The following is a 21,318-nucleotide window of genomic DNA, read 5'->3' as shown; positions in this document are numbered from 1 at the left end:
CGCCCCACCGTGACATTGCCTCCCGTTTGACGCGTTGTTTCGTTTCCTCCACAGCTCAGTCTTTGCTGTCGCTGTCGGCGCTGATGATGCACTGATCCCCTGCGCAAGTGGCAGATCTCCCGATCTCCCAGCCTCCGCTATCGTGGCTCTTCGTTCTGCTTCGCCCTGCAGGCTCCCGCCTTGTATTCGTTCCCCTCTGTTCCTGGTCCTAATGGCGTTTGTCTCCAGCACCCCTCTGACACTCAGCTCTGCTACAAGGTCCTCCAGCCCGCAACGCAGCTCATCTCCTCTCAGTGGTGGTGAAACTGCCATCTCCGTCCATTCCTGCTTCATTTTCTGAGGCAAGTGCTCCAAAATCCTGCTCTGTACACCAATGTAGCATTTTATCTGGTTTATGAAGCAGGACTCAGGGAGTGTGTGGAATTCTCGATTTTTAAGGTTTATTGAGAATTCCTGTCAGGGGCCAAAACTCACGCCACCAAAATAATAAACCATTTTATTATTACATCACTCTCACTGTTCACAAGAAAGTTTACAAATGAGAGGAGGCCATTCGACCCATCTTGCTCGTTTGGTTGTTAGTAGCTTATTGATCCCAGAATCTCATCAAGCAGTTTCTTGAAGGATCCCAGGGTGTCAGCTCGCTGTCTTTCTCCCCCCCCCCCCACTCATGCATCCCTTTATATATCCTCTCCTCATTTCCAGCCGCTGTCCAGCTCAACCAATCAAACCCATGGTCTGCTAACTTACGGCGTGACCCGTTCCCCTTACAATACACGTAACATAAAAGATAGACAAGACAAACAGGACAGACAACAAGCCCTGCAACGATGCAATTGTGCGGGTCGTTACAATATTCTATATAGTATACTGTGGTGTTTAATAGGGCAGTAGAAAGGAGATGCATGTTACTGTATGTAAACTAAGTTTGCTCATTCATGCAAACATGATCATTTTTTAGGTATTTTAACAGGGACTCGAGTCGAGTCACTGGGAAGTAAAGATTCAAGTCGAGTCTCAAGTCTTTGACATGCCAAACTCAAGTCAAATCACCAATCTGGCTTGAGTCACTTTGAGTCAATAGTTCTGACAGTTCAAGATATCTTGATTTAATCAGATTAGTTTTACAGGAGATTAGCCATCTATACATAAAAAAATTCTGTTAAATACAAAATTAGGATGCACAATAATGTGGTCATACTTGCCCCACTTATGTTCACCATTAGAAGTCCACGGTTTCTGCTTTGTTTTCATCTTTCCATTTTAGAGAATTTGATTCCTTGATCTATTTATAAGCACATTTTACCACTGTATAAAGACCCCTTTCTCTGTGCTCAATTGGGTTGGGTGTTTAGTAATGAATGATACCACAAAACAAAGAACGTATCTAATATTTTCTCACTTCTCAACACTGATACTCCCTTATAGTTTTGTTTCAGGTACATTAACCAAATGAAAGGAAATTTGGTGGCAATTAAATGTCATTTATATAATTCAGTTTTATATAATTCACAAGTAACGTAGAATCTGTACTACATATCTCTCCTCTTTGTGTAAGATGAGCTATGGAGTGTCTTTTTCCATTAAATGTCAACTAGACATTTGTTAGTAACAGATACTGTTTCACAAAAGCACAAAACATAATAAAAAGGTGTCTGTTGGAGTCCTAATGGCATAACAAAACATAATACTGTACTGAAAAAAGTACAAAAACAAATTAATCTTTTAAACTTTCTCTCCGTCACATCTTATACTTTAATATACTTATACATAAAACTTTAAGTTAATGTTTTGTTGTTTAATTGTGTTGTTTTGTTTTTTTCGTGTCTGTGACAAAACTCAAATCACTATTCTCCTCAGGATTTTCTGTGATCAGTGATCAGAAATCTCTCTTCTTCCTGCCTACACATTTTGATTCCCAGGCTCCCTGCTACTTGACCTTACGATCACAGAATGGTGCTATAGGCTAGAAAGGTGTTTTCTATTTCCTTAGCAACGGTCTTAACAACCATGGCAGGAACCTGTTTATGTGCAAAATGACAAGATGACTGCGTGTGTTAGAGAGGAGCTGCGTGTATTGAAAATGAAATAAGTTTGTTATTGATTTCATCATAAATACAATGACTCGAGTCAGATGGAGACTTTTTTGCGTGACGAGTCGAGTCACTTCTTTTGACCAGGGAGTCGAGTCGAGTCTTTGCTTGCAGGGATTCGAGTCAAGTCGAGTCATTTGATGATTGACTTGAGTCTTTAAAACTCTGTATTTTAATAAATTGATTCTAACCAAATTATTGTCGAGCGCATATATCCAACATATAAAAACAAGTCCTTAAGGACTGGTTTGGACAATAATATGGTTCCGGGCTCTGTTAAGGTCCCATTGCATCTGGCAATGGGACCTTAGCAGTCTCTATTATTCTTAGCAGTACTATTATTCAATTGTTAAATTCTTAACACTGTTAATCCTGTTTGTTTATTTTGGTTTATTTTTTAAAAAAATTATTTTTAGGTAGGTTTCACAGATTAATAAAAAAAAAATTGTAAAAAATTTAAAACCAGAAATCTTACCTCCTTAAGTAAAAGAGTCCGTAATGGTGCTCCGTTAAGAACATCATTGTCCTGATACAGGTGAGCACTAGGGTGTAGCTGATCTCAGTGTTGGTTAATGCTTCAAGCATTCTGTCACATATGGTGGACAAAAGATCCTTTGATGGGAGGGCATTGGTGAGCTGCTCCGTTTCCGAGACTGAGCTCTCTGAAGGGCTGGTTACAATCAGCGCAATATCCTAAACGAAATAAGAGTTTGCATCCATTTATCATATTAAAACTATACAACAACAACAATCCTAGTTAAATGACTACTTTAAAATCTATTTTTTTTTTCAATACTGACTAATGTGTTACTTTAAATTTAAACATTTTTAAAAAATGACATTGGTTTTTGTAAATCACAAGTTCACATAAAGAGCATATCCTACACCCATATCAGATACACCTTTGCACTAAAAGCCTTAGTTTGCATCTGGTTTCCACTTCCAACAAAGAAGGCATCCCTACATTTGCATAGCTGTTTGTTACCCAAATACTGGATACTTGTGATGAAACGTATTCAATAGACTACGGTTGTGTTTTTTATGTATTTATTATATTAAGTAAATAAGACCTTTACAGCATTACAGAAACATCTCAATTTCAAGTTTAATGCTACAAGTTACGACCATTTACTCTATCAATCCAGTAATTACTTGTGAACACAAAATCCATGCGTCCCTGGTACATATTTATAGTGGAACGACACCTCTGGTAAGCTGTTATTTTTTTTTATTTTTTTTATTTTTTTAAATGAAAGTAAAACGGATGTGAGAAAAAAATGTGTGTCTCTAGTCCAGTGTGTGATCTTTGTGATTGATATGGCCATAGGCTGAAACAGGTGACAGTGAAACAGTGAGTTTTTAGACGCAAATATACCTTAAAATATACTGTAAATGTAATATGACAAAAATATTCTAGTGTTTTCTCTACCGAAAAAAAGTACCATGACCTCAACTTTTTATATGCCGCCCCCTTTTTTAGCATACAATTTGTCGCCACCTCCCCCCCAGGCATTTAGATTAAAGTATTCACTGAAAGAGAAAGGTGGAAATCCAGAGCAGTACCGCGACTGCTTTACTTGCAAAGAAACAAAAAACGGTGACTTCCATGTTCCAAAACTCCACTGAAAACCGTGAAGCACGAAACACATTACATTTTGACCTGACAGAGGCATTTATTTGCGCAAAGATCCCTCTTGAAAAATTGGACATTCCGCAAAAAGGAGGCTGTGTGGTCCAGTGGTTAAAGAAAAGGGCTTGTAACCAGGAGGTCCAAATCCCACTGACTCATTGTGTGACCCTGAGCAAGTCACTTAACCTCTTTGTGCTCCGTCTTTCGGGTGAGATGTTGTTGTAAGTGACTCTGCAGCTGAAGCATAGTTCACACACCCTAGTCTCTGTAAGTCGCCTTGGATAAAGGCGTCTGCTAAATAAACAAATAATAATAATAATAAAATACAACACTTTACCTGTGACACTGCAGTGAATTAAAAAAAAAAAAAAAAAAATCTGTGATTTTCACAGGGCCTTAATTATAAAGCACACTGGATAACTAAATAATAAAAAAAATAACAATATAAAAAACAAGCAGAGATATCACAAAACTGCAAAATACAAAACATATTTCTATTAATTATTTTTATAATTTCAAGTAAAAAAAAAAAAAAAAATAGAGGTTCTATGACCCTTTGCCACAAGGCTGGCTGAGTGGTGACACGTCAGACCCGGAAGAAACACAGACAGACGGTGGTGATGAGAAGCTGAGTGCAAATAGTAGCACTCAGCGTTTATTAACAAAGTAAAAGGTTTAAACAGAACACAAAACAGGACACGGCACTTCACGCCAAAATAAAGAGACAAACAAAACCAACACGGTGAATGAAACACTTATATTTACGTTCTTACTTTCGTTTTACTATTTAGTTTCTTCTTCTCCACTCACCGAACACCCAACCCCAGGTGAATGAAACGTGCATCTATTTATACTGTTGTGCTGGGATTCAATTACTAATTAATTATTCACTTGAATCCCAGCACGTGAATTAATTACATGCAACCTCGTGTGCGCATATTACTTACTTTAAATGCACGTGCAGTGATGTGCAATCCCGTGCCTAAATACAAATCTACATTTTTAAATCACTCGTGTTACACAGACCCATTTATATCCCGTGTACCAATGACTATACACCAACATTTACACACGCAACATACAACATATAACACAAACTACGCACAAGGGCGTGGCCATATTGCCACACCCTTCCAGAGGAGATTAATACCCTGCAGTTAAAACAGATCAGTCAGCATTTTCATGCTAAAATGGTGGCTCCTGCTTGAGCAATATCAATGGGTGGGGCCAATTATTTTGCAACTGTACTAATTTGCTCTTGGCTATTGGCAAATAAAACAGACTCCAGCAAGAGTGCACACTGCATATTCAAATCCCAGGTTTTACACAAGACCACAGAATATCTGTGGTTGCTGGTTCCACCTACGCTAGGTATTAACTTTGGTTATTTGCTGTCTGTTACCATGTTGTTCTACTCTTAAGATGGCCCTATAAAGTGCTGAACTTGAAGACCTACACTATGTCCACAGGGAGGTGGAGACTGAAGTGAAAACTGCATCTGCCTGTGTCAGTCAAGATAATTGAGAAAAAAAAAACTCAAATTTGTTAATAAGGCTTTTTTAGTCGGTAAAATTAGGCAGTTTCCATAGCAACCACTGCCACATTTGTATCAGGTCTGCTTGTTGTTTACAGTGGCATAAAGAATCAAACATAATTGACTTTAGATAAACATGCACAACGGCTAAACAGATCTCTCAAGTACAGGACATCAGTAGAGGTGTACAGTGTCTCCTAGGAGTAAACAAAGTAGTTTCCTGAAATTTGAGTAAATTGTCAGCTAGTTTTTCAACCATCCCTCATTTTTTTTTTTTTATGGTTGCACACCAGTGGAACCTTTATGTTTAACAATAATGTATTATGTGACCTGTGATGTTTGTGCAACCTGTTGGTTTATTACCTGGGTCAGAATGCAAGAAAATCTACTTTTACACTGCAGACCTCAAAATACTTAAGGAGCTTTAATAAATGCTTTCATTACACGTACTCCCTGATCTTACAAACAAAATCAAGTATTAGAACTGCAATATGAAAATAAATAGGAAGCCCCTCTCTAATGTAGGCAAACCAAAAGTCGAAGAAAAAAAGGTTTCCATTCTTTCATCAGCATGAACTACTACTGTCTTAATCTGATAAGACTGAAAGTTAAGCTTTACCTCAAGGTGCATTCCAGCATTAAGCGTTACAATACCCTAACTGTAATTGGCTCCACTCAGCTCACAAATACAATGTTTTCTTACAGAAAAAACCAATTGTTTTAAAAATGAAATATTACATTTCAGATTCATACCTAAAGACACCATTTATTTCTCGATTCCAGATGTGCTCAGAGAACAGGGTAGTTTAATAAAGAATATACTTCCCTTGCAGAGGTGTACCACCATTTAAAAATCTTTTCCCCCTACCTCAAAGATGTTCTACAATATTTAAGCTTTAATAGTGTGCTTTGGCAGGAATAAATCTTAAATTCCAAACCCAATATAAATTATACCTAAAGGTATATGTGTTATATTCTATATATATAAAAGTATACGCCAAAGGTAAATCACACATTTGCGTTTTGTAAGATATCCTGTAATTTACCTGATCACAAAGAGACTGTATGACAGTTGCGATGAACTCAGCACAGTGCTGCTGGTGCATGTTGTTGTCGCCTGTGGGCTGCAACAGTCCTAAAATGGACGGAAACAATTCAGGAAACTTCTCATCTCCCTTACTGGCTCCACTGAGAAGGTGCAAGACGGCCACTTTACATGCGCGGTGCGAGACTAAGGAGTCCAGAAGTGCAAAGAGCCGGGTGGTCTCCACAGTGCAAGCCTTCTCTTTCCCTTCAGGGGGGCTGCAAAGCGAGAAAGGAATGGTTTAGATACATTTTAAAAAACATGCTGAGGTATAACTGCAAGTCAATCAAGCTGTAGCATTTCAGCCAATACCTTCATCAGGTGTTTGAAAGATATGGATTAAATTATTAGAAATTTCAAAACAGCAAAATTTACAGAAATGTTTGTCAACAAGAAACTAAAATGTTTGAAAATATTTTGTTGCTGGTTTTGTTTTTTGAATTTGTTTGCAAGTGCTATAATGCACCTGAAACCTGACCTGGAAAATGTTATGCAATTCTAGGCTTCTCCTAAGCCAAAACTACATAATGTGCTGAAATGTGATTGTGACCTGAACGGCTGCTTCACTACACTTTAGTTACACAATGTAATCCTTCGCAAGGGCCTTACGCTTCCAGCTCCTCCGCTATCAGCTCGACCACTGTCCTCATGATGAGAAGTGCTGTTGGAGAGGCCAGATCGCACAGCTGGACACACACCCGCCTCAGCATGTGCAGCAGGGGCTGACACGTAGTCCCAGAGAAGGATCGCACAATGTCCTGCAGTAGTTTAGCATGAACATGAAGATGCATGCTCCACAGTTTACGTGTATTAAGTGCAACTGCAATATCCTGCGGTGCAATAGCCTGTTCCAAAAATACAAAATTATATGCATTAGTATAATATGAAAAATATTAACATGCCAGTAGCCTGCATTGTTTTATTACATATTTCTTCGAAGTTGACAACTGATCAATACAATTAACTTTAGTCTACTGGGTTGCAATAGACAGGAAGACACTGTATCTGCAGCCAGACAGGTAGGAAGAGAAATAAAGCCATAAATCCAAAGACTGACAGAGGCGATTATTTTTAATTTAAAACAAAAAAAATGTGCTACAGTGAAAATTACAGAAACATTTGAAGTTGTAGGCCTATGTCCTGGGCAGAACAATGTTGATTACCTGGGTCGTCTGCATTGGCAGGGGAAGAGGCAGCAACTCTGATATAAGAGCAAGTCCAGAAAAAAAGCCTTCTGGAGTTTTCAGCACAGTGGAGAGGACCTCTTTCAGCATCAGAGACCAGGTGTTGTTGGCCAGAGTCTCCTCAGTGTCTGTAGCTTGCTCGTTGACCCCCTGGGTGAAGGTGAGCAGGATGTCAATGATTTCACTCTGGATCTTCTGCTCCTCTGAGTCCAGCCGCCCAGAGAGAGGGATGGAGCAGAGGACCATGTGCAGTGCGACCAGGGTGGAGGGCACCCGCGTGTCCTTGAACTCGAAGGAGCCGCTCCTCAGCAGCTCGGTCAGCATGCACTTGAGGAGGCGGAGGGTGTTACAGGCGACAGAGACGATCATGGATCGCTGCAGGCTGGTGCCCATGTTGCCGTGCAGTCTCCAGGGCTGGATGAGGATACTGTTCAGTTTCTGAAGAATTTTGATGAAGGTGTCCATCCCCTCAGCTGAGAAAAGCTGAATAACTGCCAGGTTCCACTTCAGGTCCTTTTGCTGTCCTGCTGCAGACCCACCATGTAGAGACACAAAACATGCTTTAATAATATGCCATCACAAACACGGGTGACATTAATACAGCGGTACGATCTAGCTCAAACCTCAGTGTATGGGTGTGCAGATTATGACTGCACATATTTACCTGTTTGCATGAAAAATTACTATATGAAAAATCTTAAGCACAGAGTAAGTTATTTATTTATTTATTTTTTAAACTCTCACCTTCGACAGCAGGGGGCGTACAGGCAATTTGGCAGAGAATACGGAGAGCCGTCATGAGCCCAGCACCTTCCTGGGTTATCAGGTTATCAAGATTCTAAGGAGAACAAAATAATATTTTAAACGTTTGCAGTTCCTCATATCAAGCTTAGTTTTTTTAACAATACATACAGTATTTGAAACAAATTCTGACTGGTTCAAAGAAAACACACTACTTGAGGGGAGAATTGGGGTGCAACAGATGACATCCATCCACTCAAGACCAAAAACCCAGGTGGGATTTGAGAGACATTTAATGTCTTCATCAACATTAGCATTAAATTGCTACATTTCTTAAGTGTAGAACTCCAATTCCACCATATTAATTCACCTTAGGGGGGTAATCAATAGACAAATACAGCACCTGCTTCTTCCATGAGGTGCCGTATAAATGTGCACAATACATGTGTTATAAAGAAAGAATTATAAAATATTAATTCTAGGTCTTTTCTTATACTGGAAAATGTGATTTTTGTGCATATTTTAGCATTGTATCAAAAACATGATTTTACAGACCTGTTTAATGTATTCAATAAGAATTGGAATGCAATTAATTTCAAACTGCAACTTCTCTAATGGTTCAAGCCATTTGCTGAGCTCTGGAAAAATAATTAAAAAAAAGGTTTAAATTAAAACAGGAGTACATCAAAAAGACAACAAACACCATGCATACATGCAGTGCTAATGGCAGGATTACCAAATCCAAATGTTGGCTGTCATGCTTCCAACATGCAAGATTTTCAGAGCACAACAGAATTTTTATTATTATATACTATCAGTATATTGTCCCCCTTTTTCATACATTTAGTGTTAAACCAAAAATAGGACACTCTGCCTTAGTTCCAAGAATTGGAGAAATAATTCATAAAACAAAAATAATTAAACCCCAGTCACTGGTATAATCAACATGTAGATACATACATAAAATGTTTACTATTATGGAATATTGCCGGCATATCTTCATTGCTTGCGCCATGCTGTGGATAGCAATAGAGATATGCGAACTGGTTCCTTTGAAATCGGGAACCCGGTTCCTGCTTTGGAACCGACGAACCGGATACAAATATCAGGGATATGGTTCCAGTGAGTACTATTATGTTTTTAGTAAAACTGATTATTAAAACATTAAATTTGTCAAAAATACATACTTAGAAACAAAGATTCTAAAATTCAGTCTCACTTTTACATGAAGTGATGAAAACGTTTTGGGCAAAGTGAATCTTTTGCACCTTGATGTCATCATTCGCAAGACAACCCCAAGCCAAACACGACACGATTTCAGCTAGCTAAAATAGTAATTTAACCCCAAGCCAATGTGGTCGTATTTCGGTTTGGGATCCCAACATACACTGATCTGTTTGCACATACCATGTGGTTAAACTGTAAGCTTTGTGAAATTTGCAATTAACAAGGTTCATATACAAGCACATAATGGCTTTCGCTGTTGTTCCTGTGCAAACTGGAGATTATTGATTATTTTGTTAACTTTAATTATACAGGGCGATTTCATAGATTGCAGAATATTGTCAGAACACAGCAAAAGATGCATCATTTATGGATCATTTCTTATATGGACAGTGTCAAATATTTTTCCTTTGCAAAACATGTTATGTACAGTGCCGTGAAAAAGTATATTTGCCCCGTCTGATTTTCTGCATTTTTGCATATTTTTGACACTGAATGTTATCACATCTTCAACCAAAACCTAATATTAGATAAAAGGGACCCTGAGTGAACAAATAAAACTTCACATTTCTTGTTCTTCAACCATTCTGATGTAGACTTGCTTGTGTGTTTCGGATCATTGTCTTGCTGCATGACCCAGCTGCGCTTCAGCTTCAGCTCACGGACGGATGGCCTGACATTCTCCTGTAGAATTCTCTGATACAGAGCAGAATTCATGGTTCCTTCAATGATCGCAAGGCATCCAGGTCCTGATGCAGCAAAGCATCCCCAAACCATGACACTACCACCACCATGCTTGACCGTTGGTATGAGGTTCTTACTGTGGAATGCAGTGTTTGGTTTTCGCCAGACATAACGGGGGCCCATGTCGGCCAAAAAGTTCCACTTTTGACTCATCTGTCCATAGAACATTGTTCCAGAGCTCTTGAGGATCATCCAGGTGCTTTTTGGCAAACTTGAGATGAGCATTCATGTTCTTCTTAGTGAGCAATGGTTTCCGCCTTGCTACTCTGCCATGAATCACATTTTTGCCCAGTGTCTTTCTGATGGTGGAGTCATGAACACTGACCTCAGCCAAGGCGAGAGAGGCCTGCAGATCCCTGGATGTTGTTCTAGGGTTCTTTGTGACTTCCTGGACAATTTTACACCTTGCTCTTGGAGAGATTTTGGCAGGACGGCCACTCCTGGGAAGATTCACTACTGTCCCAAACTTTCTCCATTTGGACAATATGGCTCTGACTGTGGTTCGGTGGAGCCCCAGAGCCTTAGAAATGGCTTTGTAACCCTTTCCAGACTGATAGGCTGTGTGGTCCAGTGGTTAAAGAAAAGGGCTTGTAACCAGGAGGTCCCCGGTTCAAATCCCACCTCAGCCACTGACTCATTGTGTGACCCTGCGCAAGTCACTTAACCTCCTTGTGTTCCGTCTTTCGGGTGAGACGTAATTGTAAGTGACTCTGCAGCTGATGCATAGTTCACACACCCTAGTCTCTGTAAGTCGCCTTGGATAAAGGCATCTGCTAAATAAACAAACAACAACAACAACAACAACTTTTTTCCAGAGGTCTTTAGGAATTTCTTTTGTTCATGGCATGATGTACCTCGAGAAACTGTGTGCTGACAACTTCACTCTGATGGTAAGGGCCAGAGTTAGTCAGATTTATATTGGGCAGGGCTGGCCCAAATCAGGCCTGGTTGTTAAGCAAAGTACTCAAACAGCTGACCCTAATTATCCCTTTAATTGGGTTGCGTTAACTAGGGGGGGCAATAACTTTCACACCTGAAGATTGCATGTTTGATTACCTTGCACACCAAACAAATGAAAGAAGCACCAAACTTTGGTGTCATTTTTTCTGTCAGACTCCCTCTATATACAACTACAACCCACAAAAAAATCCAACCAAATACAATGTGAAAAATGTGCAAAAATGCAGAAAATCAGACAGGGGGCAAATACTTTTTCACGGCACTGTATCTCCTGTTTTCGCAGTCTATTTTTGTATATTTGTTCAGAACAGATTCCAAAAATCTCCTCAAATGCACATCACTAGACAAGAATAAGAATAAACTGTGAAATTCAGACTTGTACCGTAACATGGCAACAGGCACAGGGAACGGCTGCTTTGTTCTGACTGGACCATATTGCATTTGCATGACAAACCGGATAGCAGAAATAGCAGTGATGTTGCTGCGTAGCAACACACATTTCTGACATTTCTGGTGTTTACACGATCTTACAGTGCACAAGTCAGTGAGTACATCACTGGCACATTGTGTGTAAGCAGTTAATCAATATTTTGAAATAAAAGTTTCCCTAATTTTAAAAGAAAACACATCGTCCCCCCTTTTTTCTTCTTTTTTTTTTTTTTAGCTAAAACACCCCCCTTTGGCTTCAGAACACCCCTGGGGGGGGTTATCGCCCCCGCTGAGAAACACTGCCTTAGGGGTAAAAACAAACAGACAAATAAATAAATAAATAAATAAATAAATAAATAAATAAATAAATAAATAGCAAGTCATACCCATTGATGATACATTTTTATATTATTCAAAAGAGCTTTACAGTCTATGGCAATGTAAAAACGTGAGTTTGTAAAGAGAAAGTTACCTTGCAGTTTGACATTGTTCTCATCAGCCTTACAGACTTTGAGAAGTGGTGCGCCGTAGTGCTCCAGCATTCGAACATCATTGGACGACTGAACCACCAGCAAAACAAGCATGCAGGCATAATTGTATGTCACAGACTTTCTTGATTTTGTTTCCCTAAAGTTGTAGGAAACATTTTAAAACTTAAATACTCCTGTTCATTTTTTTGTACCACATATTATGCAAGAAAAAACTGAACGCTTTAAAATAAATCAGTTTACCCTTTAAAATACTGTACTGCCATTAAGCTCCAATCATAAAAATCAATGCCCAAATTGCAGTGCAATCTTACCCTAAGCCCTCCTTGGAATAATGATCAAGCAGCGTGAGGAGACAAGAGAAGTTCTGGTCTGAGCTCAACACGTGAGAGACAGCAGACCTCCCCGTGGAGTTGAAGGAGATCAAATAGAGGCTGTGCAGGATTCCCAGCAGCTCGGTGCTGTCCCCCTCCTCAATGCAAGCCTCACCGCCAAAGTGATCAAAAAGCTCAGCTACACACTGCAAGGCATGCAGGGCCTGCATCAGCCAGACTGCAAATGGGTCCTCGCCTGAACTGTCCACTTGGATGCCCTCATCAGGCTCCTGCTCCGTGATCTGAGTGAGAACCCTTGTCAGCACGCTGGTTGCATCGTGTTCGGCCATAAGGAAGAGGAGGCCCTTCTGTGTCTGGGCCAAGAACCTCAACAGGTCCTTGACTGCCTGTAAAACACCTGGGTGGAGACTTGTGGCTGGGACGGACAGCACCACAGTTAGAGACTCAAGAAAGTGCCGGCTATGCATGTACCTGCAAAGGAGATGTGAAAATACGTTGTCACTGTATGTTATTTAAAGCAATCTGTTATAAAACTTACCTGTCACTGTTAAAGTTCATAGCTTGACTACAACAGACACATTAATAAAATGGATCACATACTACCTATTCTACCTGATGTTCATTCAACTGCATGCACTTAATGGTGAAAGCAAAAACAAAAAAAACAATTGATGCATGGTTTGTGCCAGAGATTAAAATATATTAACCCTAAAGATGACATATTAATTTATGTGGAATGCTGCCGCTACCTTTATAGTGGCTTTCAAAAGCACAAAATAACAAAAACTATGACAACCGTGTCCCATTACTTCATTCTAACACTGCATAAAATGCTCCATCAGTTCACCTTTCACAGTGGTTGTTTGTTTAGTTTTTTGGTAATTTTTTTAAGGCTGCTATAAAAGGATACCAGCGTCAATTTAAATACAATCCTTGGTTTAGTTTCTCTTAGTTTTACCTTGAAAATGGAATGCAGCTTATCATTTAGAAATGAATCTAAAATAACTCAATGAGCTTGGGCAGCGGGTATACCTGAAAAGAACTGGATAGGGGTCATCCCTCTCTGGAGGCCCGGTTATTCGAGCTGTGGTCGGAAATGACTTCACTGGGGGCTGAATCATAGTATGCGTTGCTGTCTCCATCAAATGGAGCAGTTCATAAAGCATGCTGATGAGTTTCTCTATGTCCCCCTCGTTTATAATATAAGACTCCAGCAGGGGATCCATATCCATGGGAGCCTCAAGATCTCCCTCCTCTTCCTTGCCTGTCTTCTCCAGGCTAGAATCTGGCTCAGGCTCAGTGTTACTTGGCGGAGGTGGAATTATCTCACCCACCTGGCTGGCTGTTTTTTGTAGGTCTGACAAAATCTCATAGAAATGACCCTTCTGAACAATAGCAGTGCCAGCAGTAACAACACGCACAGTCTGATCCAACAAGATCAGATCTACCAGCTTCTGATAGCCACTCCTTTCTTGTCCTTCCAGAGGGCAGTTCAAAAAGGCTTCCATTCCCTCGGAAATGCTGATTAGGCTATCCAAAGACTTGAGTGTGTTCAGCTTCAGAGACGAGGACACATGCTCTGCAAAGAGCAATTCAAATAGTCTGTTTATAATGCCACTCTCCACAAGGGCCACAACGGCTTGAGACCCACATTCCGCCAGAGAGGAAGCAAGCTTGGTTCCAGCTTTCAGCTGTCTTACATTGAGTGCAATGGGTTGCGAGAGGGCTGCCTGGAGACATAAGGCATGCATAGTCCAGTCTACCAGCTGTCTAAGATGACTATGTGTGGAGTCTTTCACTTGGAGGTAGCTCAGGCCCTTAACAAGCAAGCCTGGTACCTCTTCCAAAGCCATCACCCACTTGGCTCCTCGATCTTCTCTGTATAGTTCCAGTAGCTCAATCAACTTGGCCGATGGCTCTGCAGCACCTGAAGCATCCTCATGCAAATCGCTGTCCTTCATTTTATTCACTTCAATTTCAAATGTAGTCCTGTACGGAGGATTGAAGTATAGCATGGGTCTGATATCCCTCTCGTAAGGATCGTACTGCATGGTGGGCACTGAAGCCAGATCTTCAGGTGTATAGTTTATATCAAAGCTAGGGAACTTATAACTTTCATGTTCCAGCATGGCTTCTTCATCACTGGAAATCTGCTCGTAGCCGTCATCCCCTACAAAGATAGAGAAAATACAAATTCATAACCCACAAGTTTGAAAATGGTACATTTAGCATACGTATATGTATCTCCCTGTGAGGATAAAAAAATCAAAATCCCTACTATGGGATTTCTCTATAGGCAGGACATCTAATTTCCACTTGAAAATCAGCTTGTTGAGTGAACAGGTCTGTAACACACTGGAAAAGGTATTTATTAAATTGCTTGAAAGAGATCATGTATTCTTCTAATTGACGCCCTACAGGTACAACGTTAAGATGCTATGATTGGATAAAAGAGGGCGATTAAAAAAACTGAATTCTGCACTAAATAGTAAGCATTAGTTAAAAATACTCCACCTGAATGGAGTAACCCTTCTCTGATCAGCCCAATTTGACAGGTTCCAGCTGTAAGGATTACAACACTAACTATTACCACAGAAGGGTCATATCACCAGTTTTTCACATATTCAAATTAGTCAAAATCCCAGATAGCCAAGCATGCTCAATATGGCCGTTTTATTACAGAGGCATCTTAAAATGTACTCTTACTGTTTTTTTTTTGTTTGTTTTTTTTAATCTCAGGATCCTACTTAGTTCATTTTCTAAATTTCCTTCCAAACATTTAAGAAATAGTATACTCTTCCCTATTCAATCACTTTTGTACCTAGTTCCTGTGGTTCTAACTGACCTGGCAGCACTTACAAATTAGAACAGAACCTTTAATCAGATTTTCTTTCTTTTGTTTTCCACACTTAGTATTTCCTAATGAAAGCTACAAAGTTCCAGATGACATCCTAACAGCACACAGATACAGCGCATTCCAACTAAAGCCTCAGGAATTGCTGATATTAGTAATAGGAAGCCAGAAAGTAAGTTAGGAAATTGTTTTATAATTGGGTCATACTTAAATTGACGTTTGTGTCTATACAGTTATTTTGGGTAGACTAAAACACAGACTCTAAATAATTTGACAATTATATCTTGTTGAATTTTACAAACCTTTTGGTAAAAGCTTTACCTTGCTTCTTGGTCATGAAATGAAGACCCACAGATATAATACATTAAAATCACTGCTGTGGCTAATGCTTTTAGGATTTTATAAAATGTTATATACAGTTGTAGTCAAAGGTTTACATACCCCAATGGAAATTTATAATTTCTAGAAATTTCTCAAAAACAAAACAATTTTAGGGAAAAAAATTTGTAGCACAAGTTTTGCTTTTGTGGATGAGGAAAATAATGTTACAAGAAATAGATGTCTACAATTATTCATTTCAGCAATCTTTTTGCAAAACTCCAAAAATGCTAATTAAACAATATTCATACCCTTTGATGCTAGGATAGTAATGTCTACAAGGTGCTAGAAATTTCAATATGATAATGCAGAACCTAATTCTAAAAAATGATAGCTGTCATTACCAATAAGTCGTCAATATGGGGCAAAGTAAAGAGCTATCTGGAGACCTTAGGCAGAAAAATGATTTATTGTCATAAAGCTGGAGAAGGATACAATATTTCCAAGCATTTTAGTATACCAATTTCAACTACTGTTTCCATTATCAAGAAGTACAAGACTGATGACTTTCAGTTGGTGCTAATCAAAGATGGTCGCGTAGACGCTGAGCTCTCACACTCATGCCTATTTTTTCAATATTTTCTCAATCTATATCCTTTTAGAAACACATAAGCAAACTTTCTTTCTTTTTTTTAAATGGAGGACATGCATGCGTCAGGTTCAGCTTCTGAGTTGCATACAGAAGAAGCTCAGTTTTGTGACACAAATCTGTGTGCTGAAGGAGGTGATGGGTGACCTGATCTTAGGGGCTGCCGGTGAGTTGAAGGAATTGTTGTGTCTGGACTTATTGTCGATATCGGGGCCCTATGCTCTGACATGGGCATTATTCGTAGTGACTTGCTGGAGGCAGAACACAAAATGGATGCAATTGCCACAGCGATGCAGACACTCAATAAGAGAGTCAACATTATGCAGACAGTGCAGCGACAGGACAGGACCAAAACAGGGAGTCTAATCTCCGCTTGATTGGGCTTTCTGAAGAGGCAGAGAAAGATGATGCAATTTCAAGCTAACCTTCCAAAATGGCTCCCGTCCTGTGTCTGGGGCGATGAGGACCTACTTAAGATTATTACTGTATTGCCTTGCTGCATTCTAGGGATGGTTGCACTAATGTCTCCTGTACCATTTTCGACATGTCATGCTTACATGTTTAGGACTCTAGAATTTATTTTTGACTCTGACAGAAAGACAATGATTCTTGGTGGTAAATCCCCCTCCCAACCTGTGAGGGTGCTAAGTAACGGGAACAGAGTACCCTGGACTGCTTGGCCTGACAATTTATTCCCTGGGTTAAAAGGAAGTCGTCATCTACAAAGGGGGCGGAGCTTTGGTGCACTAATGCATTGACCCAGTAGGGAAACGATGTGGCAGCCGCGGATTGGAGGAGCGGCTACAATCGTTTACCAAGGGGTCATGTATGACGGTACAAAAAGGGGATGAAGCGACGTCATCTGTTCCTTCGTTTTTGTTAAAGAAAGAACCAGGAAGGTCCTGTCAATTGTGAAATCATATCGCGAGTGTTTGTTTGTTTTTGTCTCTAATTATTATTATTAGTAGACGGCTAACACGTCTGGAACTGTCGCCAGAGGCCAGCACGAACCCGGACAGCACTCCACCTGTGTCACAATAAATGATTATAATCTCACCACAAGCACTACAGCACACACCCAGGACTGGTGATCGTGTTAGTGTACTGTGTTTGTAACGGGACTGTGTTCATTATTTGGGACTGCAAACCCACTGTTTTGAACAGCAGTGTGTATTGCCTGTAATTATTGTTTGGTCACCAGACCTGGATTACAAATTAAATCTATTTTCTGATTGGATTATCACTGTCTGTTTCTTCATTGCGCACTGCGTCACTCCTACACCTGTACCCAACTAACCAATTTGCCACAGACTCCCATGACTAATCTTTCGATATTATCTTGGAATGTGCAAGGTTTAATGTGGCTGCTTCCTCCTCTGCAGAAAACAAAAGGCGATGGGAGAGTGGCTTGTCTTAAAACTGATTTCAGGTAAAAAAAGTCACCTTTGTATCGGTGTACGCCCCAACAGTACTTGATCTGGAATTCTTTAATTTATTGACCAAAATATTATTAGACCCATCGGATTTTAAATTAATTCTTGGTGCTGACATGAATGCAGTGATAATTTTTTTTTCTTTTTAAATCACTAAACAATCATGCCAAAAGCTCACTGACAAATATCCTAATCGTTTAAAATAGGTTATTATTGCTAAAGGTACCTCAACTAGATATTAATATTTCATTTTCCTTGTCAGGGTATGAATATTTTTTAATTTGCATTTCTGGAGTTTTGCAAAAAAAATAGTAAATAATTGTAGACATCTGTTTCTTGTAACTTTTTCCTCATCCACAAAAACAAAACTTGTGCTACACAAGATTGTTCCTATAATTCTTTGTTTGAGACATTTCTAGAAACTTTTGAGTACAACTGTAGTTATATTTCTACCCGTGTAATAATGACTGACATGTACTATGGATGGACATGATGGTTTACTGTAAAAGTGTGGAATTTGTATCACCAGGTTGGCCATGAATATTGCTCCTGTATCTCCAAGTAGTTGTTAAATTTGTTTTGAAACAAATTATATGCAACTTACATGGCATGGCCTTATGGATCCTTAACCAAACAGAACTGTTTTTTTGTTTTTTTGTTTTTTTGAATATTTCACCACTTCTTGTAAAAAATATATGTGTAACCTTTCAACCATGTTAGAAGTATTAAAACCAGGAATGACAGAAAAATGCAATGCAATATTCATAATGGGGCTCCAGGTGAATGACATGGGATGATCCTGTGCTGCTCTTCCTCGAACCAAAATGGTCCCATTTTCCTCCCTCCCACCCACTCTACCTTCTCCTTCCTCCTCCTTCTCCTCCTCATCGTCATCCTCCTCACCCTCCTCCTCTTCATCCTCCTCTACTATGCTGCACACGGTCCTCTCGTCATCGTCATCTTCCTCATCCCCGTCTATCTCCTCTTCCTCCGCCTCCTCCTCTGCTGCTGCCTCCTCCTCGTCCAGCTCCCCCATGTCCAAGTATGGTTCCTCCGGGGGGATTGAGGTTCGGTCTGGGGAGATGGGCTCAAAGAAATCCTCCTGGGCCTCCTCGCCATCCTCTTTGTCTATGCCCACTAAAACGACAACCAACCGATAAGCACAATGTAGGGAATATATTCTACTCTGGCTGTACCTAGAGGTGGAGGGCATTGTACATGGGTAAGGCTCAAACTTTTTGGGTTTTATTTTTCTCTACCTCCCTTTAAATGTTAATTATTAGTTGTTAAGCTGTCTCTGCATCTTAATAAAGAGAAAGCTACAAATTAAAGACTGGGTTTAAGAATTTTCTTTGCTACAAATCAAGGAGATTTTAAATGGACTTCAGTGTATCAGTGTACACTCTGTACCAAGTATTTTATGTTGAAAAGAAAATCTGTCAGGACAACTCTGTTAAATGACTGAAAATAACAAAAGCACAACGATAAAGTAGGTGACTGCAAGAATGAAATGCAATTAGGATAAGTGATGAGCGATTAACGTAGTTTCAGGCTCAGTCAAGATATGAAGGTAAAAACAAATGGCAATAATCTTTCCACTTTGAAATATAAAAATCATCTTGGAAGGAGAAAGAATTAACAGATATTATTGAATTAACATCAAGGAACATTGACTTCAGTAAGTTACTCTATGAATGTTTTGGTAGAATGCCTCCAATTAAACACAAACATATACCCAGACAATGGCAAGAGTATACTAGTGTTTGAAATGCGCAGTGAGGTCTACCTGACTCAGGGACAGCTTCCTCCTCATCATCGTCAGGGGGTGGAGGTCCTGGGGGGGTCCTAGGGCCTCTCGGCTGGGGTCTGGGGGGGCTTCCAGTGTACTGATCTTCTTTATCCCAGTCTGCACAGAAACAAACCCTTTGATTACCCAATCCCTCCTTGATCACCCAATCCCTCCTAGTTCACTGTGATGCCTTCCTAACTTACCATGTTTGGGGTTCCTCTTCAAAGCAGCCTGCTGTTGAGGTGGGGGTGGTGGGGGAGGTGGAGGCGGGGGAGAGTCCCTGTCATGGCTGAGAGCCCTTTCTGCAGTTCCATAGACTGCCAGGGTAAGGCAGTTATACCAGCCTTTGAGCACCAGCCCATCTGTGTTCACCTGAAAAGAAGCATAAAACTAAGAGTGTGTGTGGCTGGGTACACCCACCCCTGTGCGTATTTTGTATTTGTGTTGTATTATGATTTAAATGTATTATTTGTTGTTTAATACACAATGTGTGTTGTTATTGTTTTACAGCCTGAATGGGGTTAAAATCCCCCATCCAGTTAAAACTCGTGCGTAATGTGGCCATCTCCCAATTAATCAAGTAATTACCAATTGAGATATGGCCACATATGTAAAAGCGAAGCAGCTGCTCCTGGGAGACGGATGAAAGTTGGAGAAAGTTTGGAGAATGGAGACGGAGAGACAGTAAGAGTTAAAACTAAAATAGACCTAAAAGAGACCCTGCAGTTTGTGTTCAGCCTTATAACGAGAATACTAATGCAAGTGTAATGGAATTATGGGGCAATGGCTGGCAAAAAGCTTTGGGTATTTGGACACATGCTGTGGTTCATCCAAACGACATAGACTACTTAAACTTCTTACAGACACAGAACAAGCCATGGGCTTCAACAGCTGCTGCTATGGACATTTGTGTATTGCTTCGTTGTGTTCCTTATAGCTTGTTTTGTGTCTGTATCAAATTTTAATAAAGGAGTGTCAATAAGGCCTTGTTTTGGACAACGGCTGGTTTAAAAAATAATGGTTTTAGCAGAAATGTATTATTATTATTATTATTTATTTCTTAGCAGACACCCTTATCCAGGGCGACTTACAATTGTTACCAGATCTCACATTATTTTTACATACAATTACCCATTTATACAGTTGGGTTTTTTACTGGAGCAATCTTGGTAAAGTACCTTGCTCAAGGGTACAGCAGCAATGTCCCCCCCCACCAGGGATTGAACCCACGACCCTCTGGTCAAGAGTCCAGAGCCCTAACCACTACTCCACACTGCTGCTTGTGTGTGTAAAACTCCAGTAGTTTAGTCAGTGAAGTAATCCCGCCCTAATCTTTTTTTCAGTATACTGGGTCAATACAAAAAAATCTTTATCAAACTTTACAAAAAAAATGTACTTCTAACCAGCCATTAAACATTTTTTGAATCCACTGCCAATCCACCTTAAAATCAAAGAAAGTGCAAAACAAACAACATTGTTATAAGGATTCGCCCAACTGGAATACTGGCTGAAATATGATGAGCATGAGGTTAGTGCCGGAGGGAACACAGGGAGTGGTGATAATCAAGCATCTCAGTTTGCAGAGGCAGGAAACTTCTGACAGAGCACCCCCAGGGCAACTGGCCTGATTAGAGAGGTAACAACAAGGGCAGGGACCAACAGAATATAGCTTTCCATTCGTTAGTTTTTTTAAATTATTTTTTTTAAATGGAAAGCTAACAACTGCAGTGTCTAAGGTTGACTCATCTTTGTCCTCCATGATAGTTTTAGCATGAATGCACAATACATTCCTGTATTTCTTTTAAATCTTAGGAACCTATTAACATTTG

At 39.9% G+C, this 21,318-nt stretch overlaps 1 protein-coding gene across 3 annotated transcripts in view; it reads right to left on the bottom strand.

Moving 5' to 3' along the window:
- LOC117400374 (protein virilizer homolog) overlaps nucleotides 1-21,318 on the bottom strand; it is a 64,815-nt gene that overhangs the window by 25,427 nt on the left and 18,070 nt on the right. Inside the window, exons 5-16 of one of the 3 annotated variants that reach the window (XM_034919201.2) lie at nucleotides 19,693-19,861; nucleotides 19,487-19,606; nucleotides 18,559-18,837; nucleotides 13,479-14,616; nucleotides 12,426-12,917; nucleotides 12,096-12,250; nucleotides 8,822-8,904; nucleotides 8,270-8,363; nucleotides 7,505-8,052; nucleotides 6,951-7,186; nucleotides 6,304-6,559; nucleotides 2,569-2,786 (exon numbers count right to left, since the gene is read on the bottom strand). In XM_034919201.2, the coding sequence (XP_034775092.2) occupies nucleotides 2,569-2,786; nucleotides 6,304-6,559; nucleotides 6,951-7,186; nucleotides 7,505-8,052; nucleotides 8,270-8,363; nucleotides 8,822-8,904; nucleotides 12,096-12,250; nucleotides 12,426-12,917; nucleotides 13,479-14,616; nucleotides 18,559-18,837; nucleotides 19,487-19,606; nucleotides 19,693-19,861 (3,788 nt within the window). The remainder of the gene's footprint in view (nucleotides 1-2,568; nucleotides 2,787-6,303; nucleotides 6,560-6,950; nucleotides 7,187-7,504; nucleotides 8,053-8,269; nucleotides 8,364-8,821; nucleotides 8,905-12,095; nucleotides 12,251-12,425; nucleotides 12,918-13,478; nucleotides 14,617-18,558; nucleotides 18,838-19,486; nucleotides 19,607-19,692; nucleotides 19,862-21,318) is intronic. The other 2 variants (XM_059022458.1, XM_034919204.2) reach the window with 2 other exon arrangements.

The sequence above is a fragment of the Acipenser ruthenus genome, chromosome 4 (assembly GCF_902713425.1).
Source record: "Acipenser ruthenus chromosome 4, fAciRut3.2 maternal haplotype, whole genome shotgun sequence".
NCBI classification, from domain to species: Eukaryota; Metazoa; Chordata; class Actinopteri; order Acipenseriformes; family Acipenseridae; genus Acipenser; species Acipenser ruthenus.
This window is presented reverse-complemented; position numbering and strand designations above follow the sequence as displayed.